This window comes from Triturus cristatus, chromosome 6 (genome assembly GCF_964204655.1).
Source record: "Triturus cristatus chromosome 6, aTriCri1.1, whole genome shotgun sequence".
NCBI lineage: Eukaryota > Metazoa > Chordata > Amphibia > Caudata > Salamandridae > Triturus > Triturus cristatus.
This window is the reverse complement of record NC_140589.1, coordinates 340,051,978-340,078,673: the sequence shown is the minus strand read 5'-3', so window position 1 is coordinate 340,078,673 and position 26,696 is coordinate 340,051,978. Positions and strand designations below refer to the sequence as shown.

At 48.8% G+C, this 26,696-nt stretch overlaps 1 protein-coding gene across 1 annotated transcript in view; it reads left to right on the top strand.

Moving 5' to 3' along the window:
* TAF1B (TATA-box binding protein associated factor, RNA polymerase I subunit B) overlaps nucleotides 1–26,696 on the top strand; it is a 1,023,302-nt gene that overhangs the window by 700,169 nt on the left and 296,437 nt on the right. Inside the window, exon 10 of the mRNA XM_085610722.1 lies at nucleotides 6,118–6,295. Within this exon, the coding sequence (XP_085466848.1) occupies nucleotides 6,118–6,295 (178 nt within the window). The remainder of the gene's footprint in view (nucleotides 1–6,117; nucleotides 6,296–26,696) is intronic.

Sequence of the window (26,696 nt, the reverse complement as noted above, 5' to 3'; positions counted from 1 at the left end):
CGATTAAATAAAATGTTACATATCATTATGATTACATATTCTAACGCAGGAATACCATGAATTTAGCATATTATACTAAGCTTTGATATTACTGCATAATATGCTCAAACAATAATTTACAAGCAACCCGAATAACATAGCATAAATTAGCTTACGTACCAGAGCATGGCGCGGTATATCATTACATGACTGAACATAAGGTAACATTAACTAACATAAGGGAGTGTAAACTAACATGGGAGAGTGAGTCTGTGGAATAAAGGAAAACTCATGTTGGAGAGGTGGGGGAGAACACACTTAAAAACTAATCGGGCAGATATAAATAAAAATCTAGTAGAAGTCTTTGAAAGGCAATAAATCTGTGCGATGTAAGTGGGGATTCATTGATGGAGTGTGGAAAAGTGAAAGAAGTTGCCAAAGCTGCAGTGGAAATGGGCATTGTGCCTGCTTTGGAATTTGAAGACAGGAGTGACAGCGAGGATCAGCGCAGCATTTCAAAGCCCTGCTGCTAAACTGCTTAATCGCCTGTTTGTCTGGCCTTTGTTATTGTTAGGGGCCAGTGGGAGTGACCTCGCCGTGCAAACAGCTTCTGTCAGCCCCGGCCGAGTAAACTCAGGCCATTGTGTGCAGCAGCCGCGGCCCTCCATCCATCTCTCGTTGACTACAGAGCGAGGAAGTGGGTGCGTAGAGTTGAGAGCAACAGAGAAGGGAGCCCGGGGACGCAAAATAGACATGTCAGGCTGCGAGGTGATAAACTTCGCTTCAGCGAAAATGCAAGGTGAGGCTGTCCCAAGAGCCAGGGCACGGGTGGGCTGCAAGCGCAGTTGTTTTTGCCAGTGCTTATTTATGGAAGGGTTGCTATGCTATGATACTCAGCGCAAGGTTGAGGGACTTTATGACTCGTCCTCATGTCCTGGGCTGCATGCGCTAGTTAAAAAGAAAAAAAGCCTATGTGGGGGCATGTGGTGTTGCGGTAGGGTGGGGTATCACAAAAGCAGAAGGGGCCTGATAGAGGAAGAAAAAAAAGTGAAAATCGAGTGAAGAAAAGCGAAAGTAAGTACAGTGCCACAACAAAAGCAAAGCACGTACATATATATTTTGTCCTTAAGACGGAAAGCAAAGCGAAGCAGAGCGCGTGCATATGTTTTGTCCTGCGTGCGCACAGCTAAGCTGTTAGACAGACGTACATGTGCCCCCGGCCGAGTAAACTTTACTCAAGGGGGGCTTTCAGGCCATTGTGTGCAGCAGCCGTGGCCCTCCATCCGTCCCTCGTTGTCTACAGAACGAGGAAGTGGGTGCTCAGCGCGGGGTTGGGGGGCTTTATGACTCGGCCTCATGCGCTAGTTAAAAAGAACAAGCTCAAACAGACGCTGTGAGAAAGCACGAGGCGTGGAAACCCATTGCAAGTTGGCGCGTGCACATCTGCAGTCCTCCTGCTGTCTGCATCGTGAACCCCTCCCAGGAGCTCGGCGAAACAGGAAACTTCTGAGGCCCATGTTGTAATGCGCCACGGCACTTTACTAACCTGCATTTTTCTGTCCCGTCTTGGACAGAACAGGAGAGTCACTGCACCGACACTGGGCCCCCGCAGCAGCGCACGAGGCGTGGTAACGCGTCGCAATTTGGCGCGTGCACATCTGCAGTCCTCTGACTTGGTCAGCAAGGAAGCAGGAGGCATGTATACGCGGCGCAAGCTGCCGCATGCACATCTCCTGTCCTGCGAGTTGTGGTAACGCCACCGTACGCGTGCTCCTCTGACTTGTTCAGCAAGGAAGTAGGAGGTGTGTAAACGTGGCGCAAGCTGCCGCGTGCACATCTCCTGTCCTGCGAGTTGTGGTAACGCCGCCGTACGCGTGCACAACTGCTGTCCTTAGTCCGCGTCCACATCTCCTGCCCCTCTTCCAAGTTCAAGTCGACAACAATAGACCGCGAGAGCGCTTTGTGCTGCGTCGCTAGGCGAGACCTAAAAATGGCATCCTGTTTGGTGCTGCATTATAGTTTGGTCCAAAATTCAGGGGATATGATCCAGGATAGAACTGAGGTATTGGCTGATATACCATAAAAGGGGGGAATCCTCTCTGTCGATCTAGAAAAGACCCACAGGCTCAGGTTGCAGCAGTGGCCTCTCCATAAGTTGTAGGGGCGTGGCCCCCTGTCCATAAGGGCAGAGGGGCTGTGCCCCTACACCTTTTGGACTTAGAGTGCCTATCAGGCTGAGCAAAGGTCATCATGACAGAGACTTTTTATTTTCAGGTCAGGCGGCCAGGTGCTAGACATGCGCTAAATGCGCAGGTGCCTGGCTGCCTGAGCTGAAAGTGGCTCGGCTGAGGATGTCACAGCTCCTGTCACAGCCAGTGAGGGGAGGCAGCAGTCCCAACCCTCCTGGCACTCCCGAGGCTTCCCTCACTGAAAGCTGCAGCAGGTGAGTGTTGTGTTTTAATTGACGGGTGCGTGCATGTATGTTTGTGTATTTGTGAGTGTTGTGAATGGTTGTGTATGTGTGCGTGTTTGCATGTGAATGCATGGGTGTGAGTGCGCATGTGCCTCCCTGCCCATCTCTAAGCTGTACTTACCAGCAGCCATCGTGTAAATGCCTCTTTGTGTCATGTTATGTTTTAACCATATCACAGGGCCCCTCTTATGAAATAATTGGGTTAGGGTTCTCTAGATCTATTTTCAATGTTTTTTGTCCTAAGATCCCATTAAGAACATAGAGAATATCAAAGTGCTCCCTCCCCCTGCGAGGCTGAGCCCACCTGGTGATGAGCACCTCAACAAGTGAGGACCCGACGATGGACCATGCCACATGATTAGCATGTGGATGAGGGTTCAATAAGAACACGTACTATGCTTGGTGGGCACTAAAGAGCAATGCACTCTAACAGAAGGACATGGTAGGACTCTATCGCCACATTATGTGTATCACAGCTGACATAAAAGAAGGAGGCGACAGTGGATGTGGAACGTAAGTGGGAGTGAGACATAGGTGTGAATATCCAGGACAAAAATGGTGTGGGACACTGGAGTATGTGAAAACAGTATCCCGTAACCCCAGGCTTAGAGCCACTCAATTGAACTATTTACCCTGGAAATCCCTCACCCCAAGGTGTTTGTCACATGAATGGGGGGGTCCTCAAATTGACGTAGATGCCAATAGCCGAAAGCCGGCTTTTATCACATGGTGTAGGAATGTCCAATAATACGGATAGCATGGGGAGAGGTGATGAACCAACAGAGTTTTACAACATCCCCAGAACTCTGCCCATTGGGGATGATGACATGGTCAAAAGGTGATAATTATCTATGCAAATTTGTTCATCTAGCATTGATACTATTCAAGTGGGTTGTTTGATATTACAATGCATTCCGTTGCAACGCATGCCTTTACCACGCATGCGTTACAACGAGAATGCCATTAGTACGCATAACCTTTACCACGAAAATGCCTTTAGCACACATGCTTTTACAACGTTTTTCGTTGTTAAACCATGCATGTTAATGGCATGTTCTTGCTAAAGGTTATCTCCGATCCCATCCCCATTTCCATATACTGCTTTGATTCCCACCCACAAACCCTTGTATTAAATACCCCTCCCTTTAACCCTAATATTTTACCCCTTCTCTATACAACCCCCTCATCCCTTATTATTATTTTGTTAAATACTAATATCCCCCTTACCTCTCCAAGCTCTTCCGATGTCATGTCGCACATCGTAAAGAGGAACCGGAAGTGTCTTTCCGGTTCCCCTAATGATGCCGATTTCCTCCACATCGCAACTTCAACTGGTGAGTTTTTTTTCAGCCGTTTATTTATTTTTTTGGGGGGAAAGACCCCCCAAGCCCCCTTACCTTTACCACACATGCCTTTACTACGTATCTCGTAGTAAAGGTATGCATGGTAAAGGCTATTCGCGTTAACCACGCATGCGTGGTTAATGTCATGCGTGGAAACGGCTGCGTTGTAGTTGCCGTTTCCCATTCAAGTGCAGGTTAGCTATCACATGGAAAGCGAGGAAGCAGCGATGGCCACACATATTAAAATCTGTTTAAAGGAATTGCAAAAATGGGCTGTAGCAGAAGGGGAAGTCATGAGAATCATCAGGAAAAAATTGGAGGGTGTGAGTCTGGCATGATATTGCCTGTGTGCATGCGATGGGTGGAAGCCAAATCACCAACGTCGACCATGAAGGGAAGGGTATAACCAGTGGCTTGTGCCACAAGCAAAGGGTGGCGGGCAGGTGGAGGGAACGCTGGATGGGTCGCGGCTGGGACGGGGGTTTGTGGGGGGTTAGTGATAATATATATATGAAAAAAATAACTTACCTGAAGCCGCCGGCCGCATCCAGTCGTTCCTCCTCTCCTCTTCCTGGTCCCAGTAGTCCCTGGGACAGACTCCCATCCAATCTCCGTGCTGCAGAGCAGTGCAGGGATTGGCCTGAGCGGGCTAGAAAGACGCTCCTCTCAGACCAGGGAGTCTGTGGAGTTTCTCCTGCCCGGCTGTTCAAAGCAGCCGGGCTGGGGAAACCTAAGTGCGCATGTATGTTTTGGCCGGCCTAAGACGGCTGGCTAAACACATATGCGCACTTAGGTAGTGCACATAGCACTCCTCCTCCACCCTCCCATGCCTCGGCTCCGCCCCATCCTACAGCGCTGGCTCAGAGCCAGGAAAAAGAAAAAAATGCTAGAACATGGTTTTATTTTTAATGTGCTGGCTCTGAGCCAGGCAGTGGGGCGACGCTCTTTCGCCATTGCGGAGTAGTCGCCGCTGGGTATAACAAGCCCATATTTGTTGAGAAACAGCGTTTACAACGCTGTAAACACAACCGGTAACTTTACAATGCGGTCGTTACAACGACCACGTTGTTACCACGCATGCCATTACATCGCAAGTCGCAACAATGACTTGCTGTAGGGGACATGCAGCTAAGTCCAGTGCGCCCCCTACAGCAAGTCGTTGTTACGACTTGCGATGTAATGGCATGCGTGGCAACAACGCGGTTTGTTGTAACGACCACGTTGTAAAGCCATGAGTGGTGAATGTATGCATAGTAAAGTCATACATTCATATTCGGTACATCTGGACCCTCTTAATGTCCTATTACCAAGAGCCTTTTCTGTGAATGTATTGCTCTGGTTTAACTTTTTTTGGATTGGTGAAGACTGAATTTTAGCTCAGTTGATGTATTTTTGGAGTTACACTATTGTTAGTTTTAGTAACATTTCCACAATTTGCACATGTTTTTCCACAAATTATTCACTGCACATCCATTGAATTGAATGGGGTTTCTCTTTTCTTTCATCACACCAATTGCATAAGTTTGAAAACGTTTTTTCAACTACTACTAAAGTAACTTGAGGTCATGTTTATTGAGTAAAATGTTCCTCATGCATAAGTAAAGAAGTGTTTGAATCACACAACCACCTGATGTTCTATTGTGTTCACAACTGGGTATAACCAGCATCAAGGATTGAGAATTAGTGCGCCCCCCCCCGTGCCATCTGCAACACTCTCCCGCTGTACAACATATTGTTCGGGTTCACTCGTAACACTCCTGTGTATACATAGAACTGATTCTCAATGTACAGAACACGCATTTCCACTATAATATGCCAAGTCTTAGCCCTTACTGTATACACTGTGTTAGCACTGTTTGGGTTTCATTCTGTGTAATGTTGTACAGTGTTTTTTCTTTTCCATTTTTTTTTTTTTTTTGTATTTCTCGTTTAGGATTACGTTGCATAGGCTGTGAATAGGCTGTTAGACATATTTTGTAAATAGCTGTTTCATGATGATGCTTTCCTATTGCGAAAATAGATTGGAACAACTTGTCATCTCACGATGTCTGTAATGTTGACCAAGCATATTTTTCTATAGAACAATAAATATTAATTTAACCAAAAAAAAAGTTTTGGTGAATTAACTATTTTGTATTATATAGGGAGGTTGGCAAAATGCTATTCATTCAAGACACGCGGTGTAGTGCGCAATGTCTATCTAGAACACCTGTTTTTGAGAGCTGTGCTACAAAAAATGAATGTAAAACATTATTTTATCCTAAACATTTTCACCAAGGTAGCATTTATATATTGCTTTATTTTGTTATATATTTTTTTCAGATGAATTACACAATTGGACTTGCAGAGTGGTGAAGAAGACGGGAATTGGAGAAGAACAGTTTTTGACTTTTGACCCAGTAGCTAAATCAGCCCGTATGGTCCATTACGAAGTTCAGGCTGCTGCTGTCATCGTAGTAGTCTTAAAATTGCTTTTTTTACTCAACGACAAATGCGAGTGGTAGGTAATCTTGACACACCACGATTTCTAAGAACTTTCAAACTGATCTTTGTAATATTGTAGCAATCAAGGCTATACTAGAAATAAGAGAGTACACACAAATGTTTGCTATCTGGCCGCATCTCTTTAAATCTTTCAAATACTACTTTGCGATCAGCAGGCTTTGAATGATTAAATATAGACATTTTATATTACCTAACAAACAGGTTTGAAATTGAGGTGCTTTTTTAGGGCTGTATTAAAAAGAAAGCTATGATTACCTGCATCACTGTCAGCGGTGATCTGGGCTCGACTGAGCATGCCATGTTATGATTAGGGGTGGGCGGAACTCACGTAGATTCACACTGCAGAATTCCGCAGAGTTACATAAAAACTTTGCGAGATTCAGCTTAGTTCAGTGAGTGGGTGGAATTCAAACGTTGCACGGTTCCCTCTGATTTTTAGTGCCAGGAGCTTGTTCCGCACAGTTAAATCAGCGTGAACTGGACCACACGGCTTGCTAGAGGGTGCTGCTTCTTTCTGCCACCAGAGTAGATTTTCTCCTCGAGTGGCAGCTTTCTCAACATGAACGGTCGTGATCTGCCATAACCGCCCGCATTGAGAAATCTTGCCGGTAGGCGTTCTAGCACCCGAAAATTGCGCTATGGAACGCGTATTCTCAGTCATGCTACGTTGAGGAGCTGTGCGCGAGCTAGAAATACTCCACCACGTGGTGGTTGGCAGAGTTTTTTCGGAACTCCACGTTCCAACTGGAACGCCAGGGTGGGCAAATTCTGAAAACTCTGCCGGCAGAGCGGAATTTTCGCCCACCCCTAATCATAGTACTGCTACATTCTGCGCTTTAGCACCGAAAGCCATGCCAGCGATAACGTGCATCTTCATGCTCCGTGGTCCGACTCTACTACAGGCCTCCCCATTGGTTCCAACCTGACATCTAACTCCTGATTAGCCACAAGTTTGAGTCTGTCTACTCTGCTGTCAACTTCAGGAACTAGGTACTATGGTTATATTTTTCAAATGTTGCGCATATGATAGCACCAGTAAAACACGTTTTATGGTTCATGGCAGCCAGAAAGGCCATCTGAAAGCCATAGAATTCCTTTGAGAAATCTATGGGTGGTAGTGTTGAATGCAGCTCCTCACAGTTTTTTGGGATCCAAACTGATGATATCCCTTTTTATTGTGTGCCTTGCTCTGTACATGATTTCTATTATTAAGGTTGGTGCAAACAAATTCATGCTTAATGAAACTAAAAAGAAAAAATGGCTATAGAGAATAACTTGCATTTTGGGGAAATGTTTTGTACACTTGGTGGTTGCCTTATTTTGTGATATTCCTTTCTTCGCAGCAAGTTGTGCTTTCAGTAGTTTTGTGTGATGTTACTTTTTTCAATCAAAGGTATCTTCTTCATCTCCGTACTGTTATTTTGCTTATAAGTGGCAGTTACAATTTTACCGAACCTTTTTTCTTCCCAGAATTCAGCACATTTGTTTTTGAATGGGACTTCCTGAATGACATACACACTTGCATATCATTATTTCTCAGCTGGTTATGTTATTGTAAAAGGGCCAGTTAAACACTTTCTCCGCCAATTAAATATAAGGACCTTCATACATGTTTCTCTACCTCTGATCAGTCCTTCCAGTCTGTCTGCAAAATGTTGTAATGTGTATTGTAGCTTTGCATCCTTTCCCTTAGCTACCCGTTTCCTGCTGCTCAGCCAGTATGTGATGTGTGTGGTATGTTGGAATGCTTGATGAGGTAGTGGAATGCTGGAGTGCTTGGTGTGGTTGACAGAGAGACAGTTTAAGTGTGTGGGCTGAGTAGCAAGGATGCTGCTCCTTGTGGGGCTGTACCTATTATCCTATGTACCATCCTGTAACTAAGCTTAATAAACCTCTAATTTATAACCTACTTCATGGCTACCTGTGGACTTACTTTGGAATCCAACAATGGCAACGATTTGGAGAAAAAAACCTATAGAAACCTGATGTGAAGAAGCTTCAAGTTAGGAAGAAAAGAATGCCTTCTTTAGCCCCACCAGTGTCCTTTACCATCTGGACACCTGCCTTGTGCATTTGACCTTCCTTACATCAATGGATGTGAATATGAATTGTGCGCTAACCAGTGTGGTTTAAAGATTGACTACCTTCAGAAATGACATTGAGTGGCTTGAAACCAGCTGATCTACAAACAACCTACTACTCAGCCTCCTGTCATTTGGTATTTGGAATAGGCCTGGGCTAAAATTCCATTCCGCTTGCGGAAATTGCGATAATTTGACATTTTTGCATTCCGCGGAGGGCGCGAAAATGTCAAAATTTCCGCAATCCGCATTTTACCGAAAATTTTTTGCTTGCTCGCGCTGTAAAAGAATAAATTCTCGTATGCGCGCGATCGCCTTACCTGAATCCCCGCGTTCGCCGACAAGTTTTCCCGTTCCGGCTGCGTTCTCCACGAGATGTTGGATTGTTGGTAACCACTGGCGCTGTCTCGCGACAGTTCGTGCCCGCATTAACGTCATTCGTTGCGCGATCACGTCTTTCTTCTCGCGATCATGCACCGCGAGACAAGTGAAAACAAGATGGCCGCGCCCGCGAGCAACCGCATGGGTAAGTTGGCGAGCCGCGACCATGCAGAAAATACCGCGAACGGGTGGGAAAAAAACTTCTGCATCTTCGCGATATTTCTGCGTGTTTGCGGAGATTTTTAACTTTTTCGTGATAATTTGCGAAATTGAATTTTGCAAATTACGCCCACCCCTAATTTGGAACCGTCAGTTAAAGGCATGTATGCATCGGGTTGTGGGCTGCAGTTCTAGCAGTCATTCGGAGAGAACTGGCATCTTTGTTTTAACAGCGACCAGCAGGAAATATATTACTGTGCGGCACCATTCTAGATGTGTCAATGTACACCTGACATAATTGGACAACTCTGCTGCATCGGGATAGTCCAAGTGTTACGCTCCGAGCAACTGGCAGCATTTCCAGCAACCTTGCTTGCCTGTTTGCCAACAAAGTGTGCAGCAAAAGCAGTGAGCATACACTTGTAAGCAGTGGACTGCTGGGACTTTTGATTTGTATTCATCTTTACTAAGTTTCCTGCTTTAAGCTTGGGTGTGGCAGCTGCATTCACTAAGAATTGAATTTGTTGGGGGCAGCGCAGCGCAAGCCATCGGAGGTAACGATCGAACCTCGCTGTAATGTTGCGCGACGGACCGAACCATTGCCCGAGGGTCCGCGCGCGTGTGTTAGGGTCACACCCCCCCCTAGCGTAGCCGGAGTTGGATGAGCCCGACGTCCCCTCGGACGGCACGCACAAAGGTTAATAAAAAGCCCAGGGCTCTGGGCGTGGCAGGCATTACACTGACCACCACTAGTACACCTGTGTCCACGAGTGCTTCATTCATAGGCCCGGGGCCCGACACTACACTGGCGACGAGAGTGGTCTCGCCACCCCATCGAGTGATATCGAACCCTCGCTCTTGCCCAAGGAGCGGTTCCTGCCACCTGCTTTTGGCCCGGCCCCTGCGCTGCCCCTGGCCCCCCCTGGCAGCCCTGCGAGGTCCCCTGCTGGCCCTCACCTGTGTGCCGACGCTCCCGACTGCCTTCCAGGCCGGCGAAGACTGGTTCCTCCTCCTCCGGCTGCCTGCCTCTGCTACGGGGCCTGCGCGCGCGGAACGCTGGGACCTGCCTGCAGTCTCTCACGCATCTCGCGTGCAACACGTGGCCCGGCCCTGCCGTTCCCCACGCATCTCGCGTGAGGCCCGTTTTGGCTGCGAAGGAAGCCCCTGGCTGGCCCTGCACCCCCCCTGGACGGCCCCCGGCCCTCCACTCGACCTACCTGCCTGCAGACGACGCCTGGGTGTGCGGTGTGCCCCAGTGGTGAGTCGGTGACGCCCCCGGCTGCCGCCTTCAGCGAGTATGACCAACGTGCCACCCCTCGAACCTTTCGAGGTCACGGGCACCCCGACATCTCAAGCCGCACGCTGGAAGAAATGGGTGGAACGTTTGGAGAACTACTTCGTGGCGGCGGAAGTCGCGGTGGTGAGGAGGCGCGCCATGCTATTGCACCTGGGAGGTGAGGCGATCCATGACATTTCTAAAGACGTGGTGGAAGCTGGGCCACCCATGACCTACGCCACGCTACGCGACGCCATCACAGCGTACTTTGAACCGTTTGCAAGTGCAGACTATGACCGTTTCCTGCTCCGCCAAGCCCGCCAGCTCCCAGAGGAGTCGGTGGACGTCTTCTACGCCAGGCTCAAAAAACTTGCCAGCACGTGCACGCTCCCCGATGCGGACGACGAGATCCGCGCACAGTTCATCCAAGGCTGCGCGTCGTCCAAGCTCCGTGAAAGGGTACTGGAGGCGGACAACATGCCGATGCGCGACATCCTCACGCTAGGCCGCTCGAAGGAACTGTCCAAGGCCAGAGCCGCGCACATGGAGCCGAAGCCGGCAGTCACCATCAAAACAGAACCGGTGTGCGCCATCACGGCGGAGGTAGCCGACACCCGCACGAAGCATCCCCAGCGGAGGAGCCCGAGGCCTGTCCAACCGTCTCCCAGCCGAGCTTGTGTATGGTGTGGAGGAGCGACACCACACAAAGGGGCGTGCCCGGCCCAAGGCAAAATCTGCAGCGCATGTGGCAAAGCCAACCACTTTGCGAGTGTATGCCTGTCCACATCAAGGAAGAAGCAAGGAGGCCCGCCCAGGAGGGTGAGACAGCTGGCACCCCTACCCAGCACCTCCGCCAACAGCGACATGGATGACGACGACGAAGCGGATGTCGCCTCAGTGCACGTGGTGCGGATGCTCAACACCCTGGCCGCGACCCCGTCAACCGGACCCATGTGCACAGTCTCAGTACAGGACCAGGCCGTACCGGCTCTGATCGACACCGGTGCCTCCATCAACCTGATGGCGGCCAGCGTATACCGGACGCTGAGGAGCGCTCCACCACTTCGGCCAACGAGGGTGCAAGTATATGCCTACGGCACCCATCGCCCCCTACGCCTGTGCGGGGCTTTCAGGACAGACCTATCCCACGACACCACTCGGCTGCCCACCAAAATATACGTGTCACAGGAAGGGACAGGATTCCTAGTGGGGTGCCGGACAGCCCAAGACCTGGGCCTGATCCACTTCGCCCTCACCGTCCAAACAAGCAACCTCGACCATCTGGTGCAGGAGCATACAGCCCTATTCGACGGAATCGGGTGCCTCAGAGGACCCGCCGTACACCTCCACATCGACAGGACAGTCGCCCCAGTAGCCCTCCGGCATCGACGCATCGCGTTCCACCTACGACCCAAAGTGGAAGCCGAACTACGGACACTGGAGCAAGCGGGAATTATCGAACGGGTAAGCGGACCCACCCCATGGGTGTCACCCCTCGTGGTGGCGAAAAAACCGAAACAGCCGGACGCAGTGCGGATCTGTGTGGACATGCGCGTCCCCAACCTGGCCATCAGACGCGAGCGCCACCTGACGCCGACCATCGACGACATCGTGGGAGAGCTATCAGGCTCCAAATGGTTCTCCAAGATGGACCTGAGGTCGGGATACCACCAGATCCCGTTGCACCCCGATTCCCGCCCAATCACCACATTTTCCACGCACGCCGGCCTCTGGCGCTACACCCGGCTCAATTTTGGGATCTCGAGCGCAGCGGAGGTGTTCCAGAACATTATCCAGAATGTCCTGCAGGGGCTGGACGGAGTCCTGAACGTCAGCGACGACATCCTCGTCCATGCCCCTACTCTGGATGAACATATCCGACGCCTCCGAGCTGTGTTCTCCCGGCTGCAGGAACGAGGCCTTACCCTCCACAGGGACAAATGTGACTTCCTGCGCAAAGACATTAGCTTCTTCGGATACCGATTCTCCGACCAAGGGATAGGCCCGGACCCGGATAAGGTTAACGACATACACGCGGCCCCCGCGCCTACCTCCGTGACGGCTGTCCGCAGTTTCCTGGGAATGGTCACGTACTGCGGGAGGTTCATCCGAGACCTGTCTGACCTCACGGGGCCCCTCCGCGACCTCACCAAAGCCTCCGCCACCTGGGAGTGGGGCCCCGCACAGCAAGAGTCGTTCCAGAGAACCAAAGAGGCGCTCTCGGCGGACACCACCCTAGCATACTTCGACCCCCGGCTCGATTCACAACTCATAGTGGACGCCAGCCCGACAGGCCTAGGAGCCGTGCTAGCCCAGCAGCAGAGGTGCGGAGAGTGGGCCCCCGTCGCGTACGCAAGCAGAACACTCACGCCAACAGAGCAGCGGTACTCGCAGATCGAGAAGGAGGCCATTGCGATCCTGTGGGGGTGCCGCCACTTCCACATCTACCTGTATGGACACCCGTTTGTGGTGATCACTGATCACAAGCCCCTAGTCCCGCTGTTCCAAGGCTCGTCATCACGCCCTCCCCCGCGGATAGAGAAATGGGTCCTCCAGCTCCAAGAGTTCCAATTCACTGTTGAGTACCGACCAGGCGCCCGAAATCCGGCAGATTTCCTGTCCAGACACGCCCGCCCGGCCACGGACGTGGAGGCCACGGAGGCGGCCGCTACCGAGGAGTATGTCCGGATGATTGTGGAAAGGTCCCGACCCCTGCCGATGTCCCTCAAAGAGGTTGCGCTGGCTACCGAAGGAGACGACTGTCTGCAGATGGCCATCAGAGCGGTCGCGTCTGGAGATTGGAAGCCGCTCCAAAGCCCGTCGTCCTTTCGCACGCCCGAGGCCCAGGCGTCACTGAAAGCGCTCTACATCGTCAGGAACGAATTATCGGTGTCCCCCGAAGGATGTCTCCTGAGAGGCCCCCGCCTGGTACTGCCCGGCAGCCTCACCCAACGGGCCGCCCTCCTGGCGCATGGCGCTCACCAAGGCATTGTCAAGTCGAAGAACCGCCTCAGGTGCAAGCTCTGGTTCCCGGGACTCGACAAGTTGGTTGAAGACACGGTCCAGCGGTGCCCGGTGTGTTTGGCGACCAGCCTACCCGACCCCCCAGCACCCGTGATCACGGAAGAGGGCCCGACCTCGCCGTGGGTGCGAGCCAGCGCCGATTTCGGCAGTCTACCTGGAGGACGACACATGCTAGTTGTGGTAGATGACTACTCGCGGTACCCCGAGGTAGAGATTGTCCCCTCAACAGCAGCAGCAGACGTGATCCCCAAGCTGGAGAAGGTCATGGCCACCCACGGACTCCTAAGTGAGCTGCGCACGGACAACGGTCCACCATTCAACGGCACAGAACTGGCCGAGTACCTGCAATCCCACGGCATCAAACACCGCCGCATAACCCCACGGTGGCCGCAAGCAAACGGAGAGGTTGAGAGACTGATGAGGACTCTAAACAAAACTGTTCAGATTGCCCTGGCAGACGGCCTCAACGTCGAGCTAGCCCTCTACCAATTCCTGCGTGAATACCGGCTGACACCCCACTGCACCACCGGGGTTCCCCCGAGCCACCTATGTCTGGGCCGAGCGATCCAGGACACTATCCCGCACCACCCGGTGTGGGAGTCATCACCAGACCCACCCAATCGCTCCACAGAAAATCGACTAAAAACGAACCAAGAGGCCTCCCGGCGGCGGAGAGCGGCGGACAGTACAATCCAGGTCGGCGACCAGGTGCTAGTGAAAGACCGGCACCCCGGGGGGAAATTCCGCCTGCCCTTCGAGCTGGCCCCATGGACTGTCACCAATGTACAAGGGACCCTGGTCACGGCCGTCAGAGGCGGCGAAAAAGTAACTAGAAACGTGTCATTTTTCAAGAAAGCCCCGCGCGAAGAGGAGGAAGACCTCCAGGAGTTTGAAGACTACTACCCAACCCCATCTCACAGCCCTCGGAACCCCCAGGAGCGGAAGAGCCCCGGAGGGCGGAGAACGCCGGAAAGGACTCTTCGGCGTCAACTGAAAGGGAGGAGGTGCCACAAGCGGCGCCGAGCCGCCCGGACCCGGTGGTGGCGGACGGCTCAGAGGACATGTTTCTCACCCAATCGGATGGGCGCAGCCAGAGCCAGTATCACCTACGCCCGCACCCGTGACCGTCCCAGAGGTACAGAGACTTTGTGGCTCGCTGTCAACTGTGGGAGTGAGGGAAGGCTGCCCCTCCAACAGATAACCAAGTAAGACTGTTCCTTTGTTTTCCATGAGACTTTTTGTTAGAGACTGTTAAACTGTTGAGTCGCTATAGGCGACTAGTTTCGTTGGGTTTCAATTCTGGGTAAAGGAGGAATGTAATGTTGCGCGACGGACCGAACCATTGCCCGAGGGTCCGCGCGCGTGTGTTAGGGTCACACCCCCCCCCTAGCTTAGCCGGAGTTGGGTGAGCCCGACGTCCCCTCGGACGGCACGCACAAAGGTTAATAAAAAGCCCAGGGCTCTGGGCGTGGCAGGCATTACACTGACCACCACTAGTACACCTGTGTCCACGAGTGCTTCATTCATAGGCCCGGGGCCCGACACTACACTCGCCTGCGAGTGCATAACATTAGAATGCGTGTCTCCTCGCCGTTCTGTTGTGAAGTTTGTGCGACATTTGAATCCGCTGAGAGGCTGTCATGCTTAGCTCGTGGACTTAGTGTTGACTAAGCAAGCCTTCGGGGCGATTGCAGGAACATAAACTTACTCAGCGCTTGTGGAAGACGGCGATGCTACGTGGTGATGTCACGAATGGGGAAAACTAGAACGTGAATTGCGTTGCATTGTTGGGTCCAGGAAGTGCTTCTGTATCTGTGGGGCACCTACCCACACACCTTTTGAAAATCCGCACGGAGCCCGGTTCTATGAAGAATTGGTGTCTCACGTTAAATACTGAAAACTGAAGATCATCACGTCGGGTGGTTTATCTGTGAAGTATTCTTTTTTTCTTCTTTCTTCAAGGACCGAACCTCTGTTACTTTGATCTTGTGTTACGCAACATGGATTGGGCTGTCCATGGTGCTTTATGAAACACATGGAAGTATCTTCAAGGATCTTTTATGCTGTGAAGAGTTTCGGGTGAGAGGTCGCTCACCGGGGGACTTCAATTGGTGTGATGGCTTACTATCATTAATTTTCTGTCTACATGGATTATAACATGTTTGTTTTGGGAGGTGTACGGATTTACCCAGATCTTGAGAAATGTTTGGCATGATGTTAATTGTAACTAAGCTTAATCAACCTTCTACCTATAACCTACTTAATGACTACTTGTGCACTTCCTTTGGAATGCAACACAAAACATCACTATCCCTTAGCAGCTAACCCCTTTTAGCAAAATGATGTTCTGTGATATGAAAAACATTACACAACACATTCTCTTTGACTTACCAACGGAGACAGCGCGTCACATCTAATCTGTAGACATGCCACAGTGAAGATGACACAATGTGGGGCATGCTGTCTTCAGTGCCATGCCCTGCATCTTTAGACACTGGATACAGCCACCACGATCCCCACGAGCAGGCTAGGCAGCACATTTTGTGGAGGCCAGGTATGACACTTCTTGATCTTTCATTTAGTTTTGGCAGCAGCAATTCTTGGTGGCCCGGGCTGGCTGCAGAAGAAATTTGAAATTAAAAATATCACCCTGCTTGCTCTGACCTGAGCCTTTTAGTAACTGTCGCTCCACAAATGAGGCGACTGCTGAACCAATGTAGCTGGACTCAAATAAAATTTACAAATACTTAAGAAGTGCCATGTTTTTCACTTCAATTTGGCAACGAGCAACAGCCATCCAGCTACAGTGAAGGAAAACTCAAGTGAATGGAGATAACTCTCTTATCTGCATTTTCAGAGAGTGGCCCAGCCAAACAACTGTGACTACGGCAGTCACAACGGAATTAGTCCTGCGCGGAGAGGGATTATACCAAATAGTAACTTTGTTGAAGTGGTGTTAGTAATTATACAAGAACGTGCTGTGCCAGGTGAGGGAGCGCATAGGCACGAGCACACTACCACTGCATTGAGAGCGGCGCTAGGTCATAAAGCACACTGCCACTAGAATGTAGTGGTGAATGCAGCCTGGCAGCAGTAAATCTCGTTATGGTGGGCAGCAGGCCTTACGGCTGCACGCACCCGCATGCATACTACTAATGCTGGCCAATTTGTGGCTGGGAGGAGGTAGGCCGGTCAGCCTGCGCTACATAACACAGTCCAATCAGGGTGAGCCAGTCTGTCCCATCAAAGCATAATAGAACATCCATTGGCCAATGTGTGCTGCCTGCCTCCCATGTGTCACTTAAGCATCATGAAAAACAGCAGATTCCACAATGAAAAGAGGTAAGTTAACTTGTGTGACAATATTTTTACTTGCGCTAATGCAGTACAGTGACCTAAAATGCATTAGCGTAATGCGAGCTTTGTGGCACTTGGCAGGGCAGGCAGCAATTTATATAGAAGTTTTTCAAAAGTAGCTGTTTTCTTCATTTTAGTTAGCCATTCAGAGTGGGTCGGCCTCTAGGGTGAGAGGCAGTGGCGCACTACACACATCTTTGTGGCTGTAAGAGCTGTTGATTGCAAGCGCTGCACGGGGTTAGTCATTATGGGCAGATCGATTGTATCATATGGTCAATTGCCCAGAAGGGGACAGACATGTCCAGGGCATCAATTAGGATGGTTTGGATCGTGTACCTTTAGGACCCCACGTCTGTGCAAAATTCTACCACCCTTTGAAGCACTAAATACGTTTGCGGTTAGGCTATTTAAATCCATTAAGTAAATCAAATCAATGCAACACTTTTTTTGGACAAAAATAAACAGCAATCTTGCTGAATGCCCACATTTGTAAATGATGAATTTATATATTGGGCTCTGCAAGATCTGAGGGATGTGGTTGGCGATTGGGCTGCCACGAGCAAGTCTTCATTATTTGGTTATCCATGTTTTTGGCAGAAATTGGTCCTTGTCTTCTAAAAAAAAAAAAAGTCTCTATATTTTTTCATTTCTGATCATGATTTTTGAAAGACTTTTTAAGTGTTTTCATTTTGTACGGTTTGCACCCCCTTTCACAGTGCACTGAATTTGAAGCCATTCAATGCAACATAGCATTGACAATACTCTAATCATCACTGTGTGTTCGAATCCCTCCTGAGGCGGAAGCCGGGAGGTTGCTGTGCTACTTTGTAAAATTTTATGTTCCTTGTATTTTAAAACTGCTTTGCCTACTTAGCTCGACCAGCTTGATCTACTAAGTGTTATTTTAAAAATTGTTGTAGCGATCAGCTTGATACAAATATACTTGTATTTTAAAGCTGTGTGTAACGATCGGCTTGACTCACTAAGCCTTTTAAATTTGCACTTCACACTTTGTTATTCCCCCGCTCTGCTTGGACCTCTCAGCGCGGTCTCAGCACCTCCTCACCCTCGTATTCTCACACTTACCGGGTCCGTCCCAGCCGACTCAGGCGCTGAGGACCTTTCTCCATCCCCGGGCGAGATCTAAACCACGGCGGCCATCTTAGGTTGGGGAAAGCGTCAGACACTTCCCAGTGGACAGCATAAAAGAGGAAGGGCATGCCTCCGCGCAGCGGACGCGAGCAGCGGTCGCGCCGGGTCCGCGCCGGAGTCGTGCCAGAGTCCTGCCCAAGTCCTGCCCGTCTGCGCCCGTCAGCGCCAGGGAGGCACCAGGGGCCAGGCATACCACTCCCCAAAATATAGATCCAGGTATTTCCAGGGAATTCATACTTTCTCTCAATAATCACTCTATACATTGTTACAATGTTCTGAACCCTGACACATGGGTAGGCCCAGTCGGCTGTCAGCACTGTAAAGCTACATTTGCCCCAGAGCCAGCACCCAATGAAAAACTGCGGCCTATTGTCCTGCCAGGGGGGCTCATTAACGCTAGGTCTCTGTGCAAGAATGCTCTACACATCCATGACCTGATCATGGAGGGGGATTTAGATTGGCTCCTTATCACAGAAACCTGGCTAAAGGCCTGGTGCAATCTGGATATAGCAGTGGCCCTCCCGCAAGGCTTCTTAATTCAACATTTGGATAGGCAGAAGAAACTGGGAGGAGGGCTGGCCATCATCTATCGTGACACCATGAAATGTACTACGTATGAGCTACCAGATATCAAGGGTGCAGAGGCCATGGCCTTCTGTTTAAATATCCATGATTCTTTTACGTTCTCCGGTGCCTTGGTGTACCGTCCCCCGGGCCAACCCAAATATTTCCTGGAAAGCATTGGTGATGTTCTGAGCGAGCTCACGCTCAGATTTGCTCACTTTACGCTGCTTGGAGATCTCAATCTCCATCTAGACTCCCCGGAAGGACCAGGGGTAGCCTGTTTCATGGACATAATCAGCGTCCTCGGCCTTAAACTGATGACGCAGGAACCTACTCATACAGCAGGCCACATACTAGACTGTATTTGCTCCAATTCAGACGCTCTGACGGTCTAACCCCCTAGCATCCAAACCTGGTCAGATCATAAATTTGTCCCATTTGACCTGTCACTGGGAAACAATGCTCCAAGGAAAACCACTAGGAAAATAACCAGGAGTTCCAAACCTGACTGGAAAATATCACTTACCCAGCCAGATCTCTTAGGGAAAGCAATAGAGAGCAAACCCACACTAACTGGCCACACCTCGACAGACAACCAGCTGTTCTGTGAATGGATCATGTCACTTAGCAAGCCCTCAGATCCAATGAGCTCAAAAAACAATTCACGCGGTATGAAATATAAAAAGAGTGCCCCATGGTTCTCACAAACGTTAAAAGTGGAATTAGGTGAAGTTAGAACGTTGGAACGAAGGTGGCGTAGAAACTATGAGGCCAACGATTGTAACATCTATAAAGCAGCTTGGAGGCATTACCATGCTTCAATTAAGCTGGCAAAAAAAGCCTATTACCTAGAGGCGATTTCCTCTTCAGATAATGGACAGAAAGAAATCTTTAAGATCGTAAATAGTTTCACCAACCCCAGGGCCCTCTCACAGGAAATCCCACCATCCTTGCCCCTCTGTAACTCCATTGCCAACTACTTTGAAAAGAAAATCCTAGACATCGTCAAGGACTTTCCAAAACCGATACTGACCGCCTCAGAAATTGAAAGGAGGGAGTCAATCAAGGAAAACACCAATATGGCCTGCTTTAACGCATTAGACCCCATCTCCTTAGAGGCGTCTCATCAGGCCCTTCTATTGAGTAAATCCGGATCTCCTTTCGACCCCTGCCCCCCTTCGTTCCTACAAACCTTGGTTAACGAGGTGAACCCCATCATCAACAGCATTATCAATTCCTCACTCACCTCGGCTGAAATCCCTAGCGAATGGAAACTAGCAGCCGTCAAGCCCCTCCAAAAGAAACCCCTGTCTGATCCGACTATCCACTCCAACCTACGTCCCATTTCGCTGCTCCCTCTGTTGTTTAAACTGACTGAAGCATTTGTCAACAAACAACTCACAAAATTTCTGGAAGAAAATAACATCCTGCATGCCAACCAATCTGGCTTCAGGGCCAAACACTCAACCGAATCCGCCCTTCTATTCACGGCAGAGACCCTGCGAACGGCCATGGACCAAGGGAAGAATGCCGTCCTGATCTTACTTGATCTGTCGGTGGCCTTTGACACGGTCTCGCACACTATCCTGATAGACCGTTTATTTAACTCAGGGATAAGAGATGTAGTGCTGACATGGTTCAAAAATTTTCTTGCCCAAAGACGTCAATTTTCTTGCCCAAAGACTGTACTAGGGGAATTCAGCTCCGAGGAAAAATATATCAGCGCAGGGGTCCCTCAGGGCTCTAGTCTGAGCCCTGTACTTTTCAATCTATACATGGTCCCCCTGATTGAGCTCATTTCCTCCTATCAGATCAGCACAATATCATACGCTGATGATACACAGCTCATCCTAGTGCTGGACAGAGAGCTGCCTGGAGCTGAAGAAAACCTCAAAAACTGCCTCACTGCTACCTTCGAGTGGATGAAGTGCGACCACCTCAAATGTAATTCGGGGAAAACCGAAATCTTGCCTTTCGGTCCTCAAAATCTGTTCTCGCCCAAACAGTGGTGGCCTGAAGATGCCGAAGCTCCCCCAAACACCATCTCCTCTGCCCGTAACTTAGGTATTAAGTTCGATGACGCTCCGTCATTTAAGCAACAAGCAGTGGTCGTGGCCGGCACCTGTTTTCACATCATCAGAACCCTCAGATAGTTTTTTGACCTCCTCCCCCTCCCAGCAAGAAAAACGGTAGCGGTTGCACTCATAACATCTAGACTGGACTACTGCAATAGCCTGTATGCAGGAGCAAATAAATCCGTGCTCCACAGACTGCAGATGGTCCAGCACGCAACCGCCCGCCTGGTCCTTGGCTGGCCTAGGAAGTCATCTGCTTCGGCTGCACTCAATGTCCTTCATTGGTTACCAATACATAAGCGTATCTTATTCAAAATCCTGGTTATCACTTTTAGAGCCTTTCACTTACAGGGGCCCAGGTATCTGTCGAATGGCTTCAGACGCTATCTGCCTGCGCGTAGCCTAAGGTCCTCCAATCAAAACCTACTAGTGACCCCTAAATTCAGGCTCACCAATAAGGGTGGGAAATCCCTGGCTGTCATTGGTTCCAGGGCGTGGAACAAATTGCCACCACAGCTTCGGCAAATCTCAACAGAAAGGCTCTTCAGGAAAGCCCTGAAGACCTGGGGTTTCTCCCTTACAGACACCGCCTGTAAAGCCCTAGTATAAAGTGTACAGGACCCTTCGAACGACATCAGTTACCCAACATGTTCCACCTAGGTTGGCACCAAGCGCCAAGATGCTCCTTGGAGTGATAGCTGCGCTATACAAATGTATTTTCCATTCCTGTGGCCCTCTTTGGGTACTTCGTTAAACCTGGGCGTGTGCCCAATTCAAGACAATAAGGTAGAAGTTGTAAGATAAACTAATTGCTGGCCTTCCCTTTTAGCCTCAAATAAGTGTTTTCTCCTTAGTGTGTTTTACACAACTGTTACTATTAAGAAAAACTCTGCTTTATTGGAATCCCAGTTCTTGAGTGCCAGCCAAAGCCTTGTCAACTTCATTTTAAACTTCTTTACTTGCCTTTAGTTGGATATTTTAAAGTATATGATGGTGTAATTGCCACTTACACAAAAAACTACTGTTCATTTCCTCCAAGATGCTTTGACATTGGATTGTATGTCTCCTGTTTTAAGTTCTATATACTGCTTCCTGTTCCTCAAAGAGTTCCTTTGCACGAATTGCGGCATATTCGCAAACACATTTTCAGTATGGGCAGTAGTACTACTTCCATTATCCACAAATGCTATCCACAAACCTCTGTGTGGAAACCTCCGCCCCTTCTGTGCTGTGGTCTCCGCCACATGTACAGAGATCTCCACTCACAACAGTTTCTATTTTAGTAATAAATATAGGAGGTTCAAGGGGAAGTAGTTGGAAAATCTGAATATTTACTATTAAAGTGAAAGGGTTTATGGGAATTTGAGGAGGTATTAGGAAGGGACATGTAAATACAAAAACACCCACCTAAGGTAAGACAATTACGATTCACAAATTTTACACCCACTTCTACTTCTATAGTACTATTGGCAAAACAGGCCCAAATCTACTATAGCTTTGCCTTGGAGAAGGTCAAGCAAAACATATTGCCACACATAGGTACTGCAGCACATTCTCATAGAATTCAAAGGTTGAGGGTAAGTTATAGTTAGGACAAATGTATCCATTTTTTGTATGCAAAACCAACTTAAACTAGACAAACATTAGAAATTCAGAAGTTATAGTTAGAACTTACAGTTATAATGTCTGCCCCGGTCAAAATGTACTATAGCCTTCTACCCCGCTGTAGAGGGCTATACCATATAACGAGGGAGAGGGACTTCAACAACCGCTATAGTCCAAGGCAGATGGGCTAAAAGGCTATTAGAACAATCCACCCAATAAGGGTTAAATGTTCTAAATTAAAAAGAGAGAAACAGAGATAAACGGAATGTTGGAGCAGAGAACTTATACTAGCCATTATAATCCCGGCACTACTACATAGTCTTCAGTGGAGCTCTCAACATTCCAATGTTCTAATATAACTTGTCCAACTCCATACACAGTGTTTTCAACTTGCTAACCACACTACATTAACTATAACTCTGCCCTCAACCTTGAACACAGATATGCTATAGCGGAAAAGGGATTAAAAGTGACGGTTTACCAGCATCAGGGCTAACATCTCTTCCACTTACATCTAATGGAATGGATCTTTGACATTGTTTTAGAGAAAAAGAGGGTTGAACATCACATAAAATAATAATCACATTAACTAATCGATTTTCATTCAATAATGAGATTTGAGTAGGAGTTAGAAAGGTTTTTGTTAATAAATCTTTTAGGTAGATCATCTTTATTGAAAATCCCAAATTACATTTAGATTAATCTCAATAGTCAATATATGACAGAAATAAAAATCAATATTGGTTAATAAAATCACATAATAAATGTGTTAAAGCGTGTTCCATAAAGGAAAGAATCCCTATTCTAAGAATTAGATGACAATGGAGTTAGTCAGAACCCATAAAGAGTTCTAGTCTGTGAGAGAGAGAAAAGCATGAAGCTTTAGCATTTAAATCATGCTAAAGATCAAAATATCAAAGTAGAACTTCTCATAAAGACAGGTTTGAAAAACTCGGTAGGGTCTCAAAGCTTAAAGTCTAGATCGGAGCATAATAGCATGGAAAAATAATCTGGAAAGTTGTAACCTACTCTAGGAACACATACTGTGATAGACATCACATTTAGCGAAGCTTTGCAACATGTTGCTCTTCTCATCTCCAATCAGCGTTCAATGCTCTCCTAGGTACAGGATCACTCCATGTTTTATCACACAAATACAGTAGTCCACAAAGAGCAATGTTACGTTTGCAATTAAAGTATTGCAATAATGTGCTTATGTGTGGTTTGCCTAATTCCGGCTTACTTTCACACATATTCACTATATCTTTAACCTTCTAACATCAAGTTTCTAAACAATAACTTATTTAGAAGTCGAAACATCTGTATTAATGAAGAAGACAACATTTTGCAGAATCATATTGATTTGGAAAAACAAGTAGGTTAGAAAGTCAGGTTCACGTTTTAATTTCTGATTTTCAATATATGAACTCTTCCCTGCCCCATTAAATGACAAAAATGTATCGAGTCATCAGTGGTCTTTTTCTATATAGAAACATGTTGCTCAAATACTTGAAACTATATAAGTAACATATGGGGTGGGCTCTAGGTGGCGCACAAACAAGATGGCCGCACCGATGTGAGGCTCCTGACGCTCGGCTCATCCATCCACTAATTAATCCTGCCTGTTATATTTTAATGCTCACGCTACTTCTGCCATAAGGAGACATAAGCATTTGGCATCATCGCTGAGAAATTGGACTTTGCGGAGTGGTGCTGTGCCGCCGCTGCGGCCGCGACACACTTCGATCGTAGCACCGTCCATCCTGCCTGGAGCCCCGGCTTGGCGTGCGGTGCTAAGAGAGGCCTCGGTGCCCACGTGGTGCTCTGGCCCCAAAGTGAAAGAGGCGCCGGGAGGCTTAATCCGGGACCAGAGGTGAGGGAATTATACAATTTCTCCCTCTAATGCTAACGCCCAAGTACATTGCCCGCATTACAGCGCTATCCTAATACACCACTGCCACTGACGAGCTACCTAGCGGACCTCGCCTGAAGCCGGCAGTCCAAAGTGGCGCGCTCTCACCACTGTGCGGCGGCGGCTTCGCTGGCATTGATGAAGAGATTGCCGTGGCGATAGATGGTGCAACCTGAGATGCAGGTGGAAAAACACGGCCTGAATCACGGCGTTACAAGACTTTGTTGGTGCCTTCTTAACGGACAGTGATAACATCGCTCACTATCTACCTGCGCTAGAGCTGCGCGGGTACTTGCTACGTCACATAACAAATGACGATTAACGTTCTGGAGCTACTTGCACTGCATGCAATATTGGCGATTCAAGCACCAGGAAATATTGCTGGCTGTACATAACAAAAATTGGGAGCGGCAATACCGTTAACACAGCATTTATCAGAATTGGTGGAGTGTGAGCTTATTATACCGTGAGGGAGAGTGACGGCCATACCTAATCCACCTCCCTTATACCCTTCAAAGCTGGCATTGTGCAGTGAACGCATACTCATGCGCGTCACAGATCCTCACATAGTAATCCTTGCCGTAGTGAGATAGCCCCCTCACCACATCACAGAGGAGGGTAGAACCTGAGCGCAGTTCCTGACAATACATCCAGCACCTATTACCACGCGGACTCTATACCCACACAGCAGCAAGGACGAACTTGAGGGGGCATTCTCTGCTGCGCCCCTCTACACATTTGTGTCATTACTCAGAGAAGAACTGCCTATTGGGAGCGTCACGCAGCAGACACCCGTAGAGCGCTCTCCTAACACTGTCCTACAAAGACGACGAGGGGTGAGGTACCTACCTATACTGATATCACCGTACCAAGCACAGGGGTTACGGGTACAGCACAACTAAGATCACTCATGGGGAAGCCAGATGCGAGGCAGCTACGGCTGACATTCGATAACAAAAAGAGCACTAGACTCCATCAGGAGGGGCTTGGCGCAACGGGTGAGGAGGCAACGCACAGCTCCACACAGGAATCTCTCAACACATCTGAAGAGAACATGAAAACCATCCTTCAAGAAGTCAGACAAGGCATAGCCGCCATAGCCAACAAAATGGACACCATGACAACGCGTATGGACGCGATAGTTCATAAGATGGACAGACATGAGGAACGTATCACAGAGGCCGAACGTTGTATCTCTGACACAGAAGACGCAACATCGCAGACACAGTCGACCATGGCACAAATGGAAAACTTCTAAAAATAATAGCAGCTAAGAACGAAGACCTAGAAGCGCGCAGCCGGCGTAATAATATACGTGTTCTGGGAGTCCCGGAGATCACAAACACAGGGAAAATGGAGGAATATATTGAAAGAATGCTTATAGCGACTATTGGAGTGGAATCGTTCTCACAGCAATTCATAATTGAGAGAGCGCATCGATCACTGGGCCCACGCCCTTCCACCAGGCAGCACTCCGCGCCCTATCATTGCGCGCCTCCTGAACTATAGGGACCGAGACGTTGCATTGAAAATAGCACGGCAGCTGAATTTCGAAGGAGTTACGTTCTCTATCTATCCCGACTTCACAGCAACAGTACAAGAAGAGAGAAGGAAATTTCTGCCTGCCAAACAGAAGCTGCAACAGGCTCAGATAGACTATGCACTCCTGTATCCGGCACGTCTCAGGATCACACATCAGGGGAAGCAGTCATTTTTCACCAAGCCTCAACAAGTCGACGACTTCCTGAAGCGCCTCAAACAGAACAATGCATCCAGCGATAGACAGGATATGGGCTCACGATCACCATCTCCACCCATCGAGCAGAGCCGCGCTGAATAGACAACAAACAGAAGGTTCAGGTCTATGTGACTGGTGGTAATGTGAGGACTTCAAGAAATGACCCGGACTGCACCCCAATGTTCATTTTGCACTGGCCAATGCAGACAAGATAAGTGCCATAGTGAATTGTTCTTTTGTTTACTGTTCTCCTATGTGGTTCTTAATTTTATCTAATGCATGAGAGGACTTTATTTGCCCAGCACCCTAGGCCCCTTCCGAGAAAGACAGTGTTAACCCCTCGGAGCATTAAGGGTGAGGGAACAAGTGCGTACACCTAGGGGTATCCCCCTCAAGGGTGCTCCCCTTACTGTAATCGGCTGCATTAGGAAGCAGCATGCTCTTCTGTTTTTTGGGTGTTTGGGTGGGGTTGGGAGCTGCGATGCTGACATGTTTGGGATGCTCCAGTGGGTGGGGGAGGAAGGGAAGGGAAGGGGATATTCTTTCTGGCATTTAATACAGATTTGGCACAAGGTATGGAATTGCACTATTGTTACGCTCTTACTCATGTACAAATCCTGAGGCCAGAGGGCCCTCTCTCGAAAAACACAGGGTCTAATGGCTGATAACCCCTCCAATGAAAAACTACAAATCATTACATGGAATATCAGAGGGCGAGCGGACTCGCAAAAACGACGCCAAATATTATCGTACCTAGAAAGGCACCAAATTCACATAGCTATGCTACAGGAGATGCATTTTAATCCCAGACATACTAATAACTTTGCACATAGATGGGCGGAACATCGAATATTTTCCTCTTACTCCTCTTATGCCAGAGGGACGGCCATACTCATAAAAAAGCACACCCCTTCTGCTCTAGCAGGTGCCTCTTGGGACACACAAGGGAGATACTACCTGGCTTGGGGAAGGCTGGGATCCGATTCGGTCACATTAGCATGCTGCTATGGCCCCAATGTCGACGCCCCCGATTTTTACACTTCGCTCTGGATTAAGATAACGTTAATCGGTT